The sequence below is a fragment of the Cyprinodon tularosa genome, unplaced genomic scaffold (assembly GCF_016077235.1).
Source record: "Cyprinodon tularosa strain WSP-4 unplaced genomic scaffold, ASM1607723v1 ctg923, whole genome shotgun sequence".
NCBI classification, from domain to species: Eukaryota; Metazoa; Chordata; class Actinopteri; order Cyprinodontiformes; family Cyprinodontidae; genus Cyprinodon; species Cyprinodon tularosa.
In genome coordinates this window covers 395,384-404,853 of record NW_024039700.1, presented here as the reverse complement: position 1 = coordinate 404,853, position 9,470 = coordinate 395,384, and the positions used below count along the sequence as shown (strand labels likewise).

General features: G+C 35.9%; 1 protein-coding gene across 1 annotated transcript; it reads right to left on the bottom strand.

The window, feature by feature from the left end:
- Positions 1 to 3,034: 3,034 nt before the first annotated feature.
- On the bottom strand, positions 3,035 to 8,649 carry LOC119776317 (G2/M phase-specific E3 ubiquitin-protein ligase-like). Its single transcript, XM_038274639.1, has 10 exons — positions 8,634 to 8,649; positions 8,390 to 8,442; positions 6,989 to 7,028; positions 6,863 to 6,930; positions 6,645 to 6,734; positions 6,234 to 6,547; positions 5,142 to 5,320; positions 4,767 to 4,939; positions 4,238 to 4,452; positions 3,035 to 4,160 (listed from the first exon to the last, which is right to left on the bottom strand). The coding sequence occupies exons 5-10, from the start codon at positions 6,719 to 6,721 to the stop codon at positions 3,925 to 3,927; spliced, it is 1,194 nt and encodes a 397-aa protein (XP_038130567.1). The 5' UTR covers positions 6,722 to 6,734; positions 6,863 to 6,930; positions 6,989 to 7,028; positions 8,390 to 8,442; positions 8,634 to 8,649; the 3' UTR covers positions 3,035 to 3,924.
- Between the last annotated feature and the right edge of the window lie 821 nt (positions 8,650 to 9,470).

The window sequence follows — 9,470 nt, the reverse complement described above, 5'->3', positions numbered from 1 at the left end:
TCCTCTCTCCATGCAGACCTCAATCGTCATACATTCAGCTCCATCAGCTTTGTGATTTAATCAGTTACTCTATAGCTTGGATTTCTTTCCACATACACAGCCACCCTTCTTCCATTCTCACCCACTGTATTCACATAATAAAATTTCTGTCCCTCTAACGCAAAGGCCATCCATTTTTATGACTGATCTATCTCTCCCATAGTGTAGTAATGCTAAATGGTTGTCTAAACTTGCCTAGACAACCTTTAATGTTGTTATCTACATACCCAATCATTGTCTTTTATCACAGGATCTCTGAGTGGTTTGACAGAAACTGCAAAGTGAGGGAGGAATTTTGCTGCACTGATTTTATGTCCTACAAAAAGAACTTCCAACTGTGCAAAGATGCATTTCTCATTTAGTGTTAGTCCTGCCTCTTGAAGTCACATCAGGACAGCAGTGAGCCATTCATAATGCTCTGCTTCATTCTTTCGCAAAATAAGGACATCTGCATGGCACATAACCAGTGTTGTGCTAGTTACTGAAAAGCAGTAACTAGTTTCTGTTAATTACGGTGGCTGGGAAGTGCAAATCAACAATACAAAATCTGAAACACTTTTAAAAATCTTGAAACAACTTTACATTTGAGAAAACAAATTTACATTTCAGAAAACGAAGTGCAAATCAACAATACAAAATCTGAAACACTTTTAAAAATCTTGAAACAACTTTACATTTGAGAAAACAAATTTACATTTCAGAAAACAAATTTACAACAAACGAAACACTTTTACAAATCATATAACAAATTTACATTTCAGAAAACAAATTTACAACAAACGAAACACTTTTACAAATCATAAAACAAATTTACATTTCAGAAAACAAATTACAACAAACGAAACACTTTTACAAATCATAAAACAAATTTACATTTCAGAAAACAAATTTACAACAAACTAAACACTTTTACAAATCATAAAACAAATTTACATTTCAGAAAACAAAATTACAACAAACGAAACACTTTTAAAAATCATAAAACAAATTTACATTTCAGAAAACAAAATTACAACAAGCGAAACACTTTTACAAATCATAAAACAACTTTACATTTGAGAAAACAAAATTACAACAAGCGAAACACTTTTACAAATCATAAAACAACTTTACATTTGAGAAAACAAATGTACAACAAACGAAACACAAGTGGCAAAACACAGTTACATAGCCAAAAACAAATTAACAAAAGACGGCTACACGGAAAGGGAATGTCCCAGTGGCCGGATGTGACGTCACGATTACCCTGACTTGTAGTACAAACAGCTCAATCTGTAGTCCTCCTGCTTGGAAAGTCAGCGGCGAAAATTAGATAGAAAGAATTGCACTGAAGCTGTTTTTACACTGACCGAACAATGTTTTGCCCTTATTGTGGAGCACATTTCAGCCAGTTTACACAATTTTGTTGTTCGTGCGGACGGTCTCTGGAACTTTTACGGGACACGGACCAGGTGGCAGGATTCGATGTTCTGCAATACTGCACTGAATATTTCAATGAGGGTCACTCATATAGTGTAATCTTGGACATGATGTCAAGTTTACACGGTGTTAAGATGAGTTTGAGAACTCTTAAAAGTAAACTTAATAATGCTGGTTTGTACAGGAGAAAATATTATAGCCCCAGAGCCACTGTAATAAACGCAATCAGGGAAGAACTTCGTGGACCTGGAGAACTGTTTGGGTATAGAACCATGTGGCAAGTACTGAGACAAAAGCACCATCTCAAAGTGAAGAGAGACGATGTCATGAATTTACTCCGGACGCTTAATCCTCGAGGATGCGATAGGAGAGCACGCCGACGATTCATCAGGAGAACCTATCATTCACTTGGACCCAACTATATGTGGCATGCCGATGGATATGACAAACTTAAACCATTTGGGTTAGCCATTTCAGGATGCATAGATGGATTTTCTCGGAAAGTCCTGTGGCTCAAATGTGGACCAACAAACAATAACCCTTCAGTTATCGCGCACAATTTTTTGTCGTGTGTCCGAGACCTTGGTGTTGTCCCCATGAGACTGAGAACTGATTGTGGCACGGAAAATGGTATCATGGCTGCTGTTCAGTGTTCGCTACGTCACCATCATGATGACCACTTCAGAGGTGAATCAAGCCACATGTTTGGTTCCTCTACCAACAACCAGCGAATTGAGTCCTGGTGGTCCATATACAGAAAGGGGAGGTAAATATAATATTTGGTTTGACTCATTTGTATGAAATTCATATATATTTGTGCTTGAAATTTTATCATCCCATTAAATAACCTACAGAAAAAAAATCAGCTGAGTGAAAAATGTTGAGATGGACTAAATTAATAATAAGAATTTTTAGAAACATCATGACATTGATTTTGTTTGCTACTTCAACAGATGAAGCAAAAATAAAACAAGAATACAAGCATGATGGAGCTCTTAAATTAAAATGTTGTTGAGCAACCCACTGCAATCAGAGATTTTTTTCTGTAATGTTCAATAAGACTTCTACACCTGTTGACAGGTGTTTTGCTCCACTGTTCATGAGCAAGTTGTTTTGATTTGTCGGGGACAGTTTTAATTTTTAATATATAAATTATTTATTTAAACAAAAACTCCAAAAATCAATATTTTACTTTATTAAATTATATATTACTACATTTTTATTTATTATTACATTTAACAGTTTCTAATTATTTTGAATCATTACTGTGAATTTTGCCCTTTATTTTATGGAAGGGGATGTAAACTTTCAAACACAACTAAAATCGCTAAAACTTATATACATTTTTATAGGGCTCAGTTTTGGATGGAGCTATTTGCAGACCTGAGAGATGCAGGACACTTCAATGGAAGTCATGAGCATCAGTACCTATTGAGATTTTGCTTTGGTGAGGTTGTTCAAAAGGACCTAGATGAGTGTGTGACACGGTGGAACAGTCATCGGATACGTCCTTCAAGAACAGCTTCATGTCCAGGAGGAGTGCCCAATGAGCTGTACTATTTACCACACAGGTAACTGTTTGTTTGTTTTTTTTCTTTATTTTAAATGCCTGAATGTATACCAACACTATTTTGTCTTTCATTTTTCTCAGGTATGGCTCCAGGGACTGTGGATTCCCCATTCATCAAGCTGAGCTGGATGCTTTCCCTGAGTCCAGGCTGTGCTTACCTCCTTGTGGGAACTCAAATATACAGGAGTACATGGACATGGTTATGGAGAATCATAATTTACAAACACCACACAACTGGGAGTCTGCTGCAGAACTTTACTTAAAGCTGAAAGAAATTGCTCAATTCTAAATCAGTGTGAATCACCAACAACTGCTTAGAAAACTGAAAAAGCTGAATATTGGCTAGTTTCACTGTTTCTTTGCATTAGCACTTGTCTACTGTAATGCTTAAATGTTAACCTGAAGAAAGTGGGCGAACATCAAGAAATATTACCTTCCCAAACATTTGAAAAAGAAAAGTATTGCACAGTAATGTATGTTTATGCCTACGCTATGAGTATATAGAACATATTACTCCTTCAAAAGCTTTCTTTTTAAACCAATGTAAAAATAGTGACATTTAAGAAATCAATGTTTGTCATGCAACTATTTTAAGAACATAAAGGAAATAAATCTGTACCTTGAGTAATATTTAAATTCAGAAGCACGATTACAGTATTAACTGAATTTACAATGTTGTCTTCTAAAAGAATAGAAAAAATAAAGAGCAGCTCTTGTTGACAGTCAGGGTGACCTCTTGAAACTGAAATTGTTTTTGGCGTTGATACCACCATGTCCCCACCCCTCTCTCATTCAAAACATATAACAAATAAGAAAAGAAAAATATGGGTACAAATCTGCATCTGTAGTGGTACAACCAAACAAGTTTGATCTCTGGGGTTATCTAGTCACATGACTTAGAAACAGCCAAACCCTGGAGAATTCTGAATGCCAAAGTCCATTTGTGTTTTAAACACAGGGTATGAATCTATCAGTGGCAGTTTCAATGTGTTCAGGCATGTATTAGCCATTGGGAATCGAGAGTCATCCAGGAAGTGTAGTTTTGGCAGTGGGTCCAATCCAGAAGGGGGAAGTGATGTCAGCCCAGTTGCAAACATCAAAACATCCTCCACAGACACAGCAGCCTGGCCTTCTGTGAAGAAAAGATATGGTTTTCCAGACACTATTTCACATTGTTTTTTCACACGTAGTTGTAAAAGATTTACAAACCTTCACAGTCAAGGAGATAATCTGCCCAGTAGCCCATAGTTTGACTCTCTAGAAGTCTCCTGTTACTCCCGACTGGACTGAAGTTAGGTTTGAAAAGTTGCTCTAGCTCAAGAGCTGTGAGCTTCTTTTCAATGTGGCACAGGACTGGGGACAGCATGGTGGGATGTTGCTGAAGCACATCCAAAAAGTGCAGTGCTGAAAGACCATCTTTAAATCTGAAGAATGAACACATGATGTCACTGCCTGATCACACTGTATTAATATGTTTATACATACATGGCCTTGTGAAATATAAGCTCTGACAGTTTGTATTGTTCCCACACTCAAATTGTTCACAACACAAGCATACAGTTGTGCTTGAATATTTGCACAACCATTAAAGAAAGGTTAAATTCACAATATTAATTCCAATAAAAAGAAACTGAAAAAGTATAAATAAAGTACAATTTACTAAATCATAATTTAGTAAATTGTAAACAACTTGTACACAACTGTAGAATTATTTTTATTATTTTTAATACAATCTCACCTGTCAAGTGCAGATGAGTTGCGGTCAATAATGTACCATCGGAGATAGTCGGACACAATGTCTTTCTTTTCCTCAACAGAGGAAACATGTCGCAGACAACCTGCTGTCTGCAGCATAGTGCTGTGTCGAATGACACATTCACGCAGGACATCCACTGAAGCAGCATTCTCAATCTGAAGGATATAAAAATGAACATAAACACTAAGACTGTAGCCTAGATTTCCTTCCTCCTTTTTATTCAAGACAAATAACACATACCGTAAACTCAACTAAATTAAGCTAATGTACAATATAGACTAAAGTAAGTGAAAACTCTTAAAATAACTCAATGCATTTACTCTGACCTATAACACTGGAACTGTGTGCAGTCCTCACCTCTTGTAAAGCTTTCCCTATACCCTCATCAGTTACTGAAGCAACTGTTGCTTTGAATGAAGCCTGTCCTGCGAGATAATGTACCAGATCTTCTGACAGGAAATGGGGTCCTGGACCTCCGTGCACAACTGACACTGCAATCATCTTTCCTGCCAAGAAGTATTCATCCTCCCTAACAGCTGTAAATTAATACATAGAGAATTTTATTTACATATACAGTACATACAATGACACAACAGACAGACGAACGGACAGACCGACAGGTAGAGAGGATGGATAGATAGATGGACAGACTGGATGGATGGGGTGGGACTTGATTTTCTTTCTTAAAAAAAAAAAAATCCAGTGTGAGGTTTTTCAATTAATTAATCTCAATTATTTACATAACAATCTTCGCCCCAAAAGCATTTTTTGTGTTTAAATTAATTTTTGTAAAAAGCTGAATCAAATTATAGATACAGACATTAATGTTGTAAACTCAATTTCTATCAATTTCTCAGAAATTTTAAAAATTGATTTAAATAAAAAAAATAATAATAATATGATTCTGCCAAAAATCAAACAGTTTTTTCTTCTTCCATTTTTAGTACTTTAACAAACAGCTTCGGCTGTTCTTTAATTTAGATTGCACAACATGTTCCATCAATTTTAACTTTTTAAATGTTGTTTTTCCCCTTTATTAAGAGGCATTAATATTAATGGTAAACCAGGGGGGGATCAGCTAGTGTCAGCTTTGAGTTTAATTTTGAGTCTGCTTAATAGAGCAGAGGTGAAAATCTGCTCTGACTGTAGCTGGAACTGATGCTGAGAGCTGGATGCTGGGCATGAACAACGAGACAGTTGAGTTTTTTTGGACGGAACGGGCCCTGGGGCAGCACCATGACTCAGAGAGGAATAAACAATATGTTATATCAGGGCTGTCTCCAAAAGTCTCAAATAACACCAGAAAATGTTGCTAGATTAGTCAGGGATTGCTTTTTTGGGGAAAAAAATCAGGAGGTCTGACAACTCATTAAGAATAGTGACAAAAAAAATTCAATAAATAAAGCTATGTAAACATTTAGCAAATACCTGATCCTACAGTATACATACCATTTGCATTGTACACCAAGAACCGATGTCCTTCTGGTCCATCAAAGATGGGACGATCTTTCAGATGTTTCATAAGCAGGCTCAAAAATTCCCGCTTTGGGCCACCTGTGTCAAGTCCTTCTTCAAAAACTCCAGCATCATCAGTAAATTTTACTAGCATGTCACAGGTTTCAGAGTATGATGAACGCCTGAAACCTCTAATTGCTCCATCCCAAACATTTGCCCTTGAGATGTTGAATCTGCTGACTCTTCCATGATCAATAGTGTGGGACAGGTTTGCAATGATGTCAGGTAGAGTAATGTTTAAATCTTCCCTGTAATGATAAGAGTGACACAGTAAGAAGATATTCATGACTGCAGAGTACTTCTTTTTTTCTTTTTTAGAAAAATATTATTTATATGTCAATTTACTTTGCTGTGTGCTGTACATTTGTTGAAGCAACTTCAACCAGTTCCTCATCATCCTCCTCAATACAGGGTGCACACATTTCAGAGTATTTGCTGTTGAAAAACAATTATTTCCACATTAAAACATGTTCCATTCAACCATTCATTGTTTGGACCCAAATGTCCAAACAAAAAAAAAATGGAAGTATTGGGGATAGGGGGCAGTATCATCTTTCACTAACCTATAAGGAGTTGTGACTTGATTGTTTTTTTCAAGTGGATCGAGATCCTCTGTATCAGATATCACAATCTGAAAAAAAATACAATGATGGCAAGAAACTCCAGGTTGACATAAAGTGCCTGAATACCTGTCCAGGTTGTACTGTGGATAAACGTTGTGGCACATCTCTGAAATATGAAAAAATTGGTGAAGTTATAATTTTGAAGACACAGAGTATAACAGTATTGTGGGTAACATTTTGATGTCAAGGAACATAAAAGAGACATAAATATGATAATTTCATTATATAGTTGTGCTTGAAAGTTTACACCTCTTACCATTAAATAGAGTGAAAAAAAATCTGCTGCCAGTGGAATGAATTGAAATTGACAAAAGTAATAACACATTAAAAAAATATGAACATAATGATTGATTCTGAATTGTGATTCAACAGATATATCATACACAAAAAATAAAACAAGTAAGCGATCGTGATGGGCTACTGAACTAAAATATTGGGCAAAATTCTGAGGCAAACATAACCATATCTTTTCTTTAAAGCAACTCTTACCAATATTGCATTCTTACACTATTTTTTAATAGAGTAAAGTGCCATGAATGAGGTAATGGAATTCTGAACTACAAACAGACCCACCATTAATCAAAATGAAATATTATTCCAGAGTTTGCATGTTCTCCTCGTGTATGTGTGGGTTCTCTCCGGGTACTCCAGCTTCCTCCCACCATCCAAAGACATGCATGATAGGTTAATTGATCACTCTAAATTGCCCCTAGGTATGAATGTGAGTGTGAATGGTTGTCTGTCTCTCTGTGTTGGTCTTGTGACAGACTGGTTACTTGTGCAGGGTGTACCCCGCCTCTCAGCTGATAATAGCTGGGATAGGCTCCAGCAACCCCAACAACCCTGAACTGGATATGCGGTGCAGAAAATGACTGACTGATGAAATATTATTCCAATCTCTAAATATTCAAAGAAAACTCTGACCAATCCTTGCAGGGGGGTGCACCCATAGGATTGGCTGAGGGACCTGCCTGAAAGACCTTTGATTCTGCATTGGGAGGCAGAGAGAATGAAGGCGGGTGGGGGGGGGTTGGTCTTAGGAGTGAGGTGGGACTGTTTAGATTCAAATAATCTTGCTGTGCTTTATGAAATGCAAGATCGGTAAGGGTTGCTTTAACGTCCAATCAGACGTCTGCAGCTGTTGATGGTATTCTGGTCCTCTGTTCATGAGCAAGGTGCTCTAATTTTTCTGGGACATTTCTTTTAATAAATTCAAAATTACTATTTAATTTAACTAAAGTATAATTCAGTACATTTTTATTTGTTGTGACTTTATCAGTTCCTTGTTATTTGAACTACTATTGTGAATTGACCTTGAAGGTATGCAAACTTTTAAGCACAACTGTAAATGGCATTTTGTAAAAAATAAAGTGTCTCCAGCCACATATTTATAAGAACAAAAAAAGCTCTGGGGTAATTAATGGTATATCTGAATGAAAAATTCTCTCTTTTGAGAAAAAAACTTACTCTTTCTCAACATATTTGTAATCAGGGGAACTGTGGTCTTGTGGTTCAAAAACCTGAGAAGAAAAGCATACAACTCTTAAAATGTTTAATAGTTTCTTAATTGCTTACTGCATCATTGGTGAAATAGTAGTTACTTTTTCTGAAAATACAATAAGTGTATCAAATTTCTCCAGAAGGATTTACCAGAACACATATGCTAATGGTTTTATGCTAAAAAAAATACTTTTGAGAAAAACTTACATACCACAGTGTCAGCTTGATTGAACTCAGCTGTGCTTCTAGAAGTGATGACAATTTCAGAATCAGAGTCTGAGGTACAGGTGCTGGTCATAAAATTAGAATATCATGAAAAAGTAGATTGATTTCAGTAATTCCATTTAAAAAGTGAAACTTGTATATTATATTCATACATTACATACAAACTCATATATTTCAGATGTTTATTTTGTTTAATTTTGATGATTACAAATGACAACAAATGAAAATCTCAAATTCATCATATCAGGGTAACATCAAATTGTCATTTGTAATCATCAAAATTAAACAAAATAAACATCTGAAATATATGAGTTTGTATGTAATGTATGAATATAATATACAAGTTTCACTTTTTAAATGGAATTACTGAAATCAATCTACTTTTTCATGATATTCTAATTTTATGACCAGCACCTGTATCATCTGCTGTAGTAGAGGCTGAAAATAACACATTATCGTGCATTCTAGAGTTTAAATTCAGCAAAAAAAAAAAAAAAAAAAAAAACAAACAAACAAAAAACTCAAATATTGACATCCCAGTGATTCTGGGGTATGTCTTTCCTATTTCTTTTTTATAGTCTGCCAATCTAAATGGTCTCTCTGTCCCAGGCACATTCACCACCTCTGTACAGTCTGGATACAAAAGGACGTATGGCCCCTCCCCCAGGTCCTTGTTAAATGTTCTCATTTTCTGTACAGCCTGTTTCAATAGGTCCTGTGCTGTTATCTCCGTGTTTGTAAATAAAGGCAGTGTCTTCCCTCTTAGAGGTTTTAATTCAGTTCCATGACCCACCATCAGTCCTATGTTTATCTCGTAACAAAG

What these genes read in the sequence shown, in the direction of transcription:
- LOC119776317 (XM_038274639.1), bottom strand. Translation starts at nt 6,721, where the DNA reads ATGTGTGCACCCTGTATTGAGGAGGATGATGAGGAACTGGTTGAAGTT. An exon ending in CTTGGTGTACAATGCAAATG is followed by an intron (nt 5,321 to 6,233) that starts GTATGTATACTG and finishes ATTAATTTACAG; the next exon opens with CTGTTAGGGAGGATGAATAC. An exon ending in AACTCATCTGCACTTGACAG is followed by an intron (nt 4,453 to 4,766) that starts GTGAGATTGTAT and finishes TTCATTCTTCAG; the next exon opens with ATTTAAAGATGGTCTTTCAG.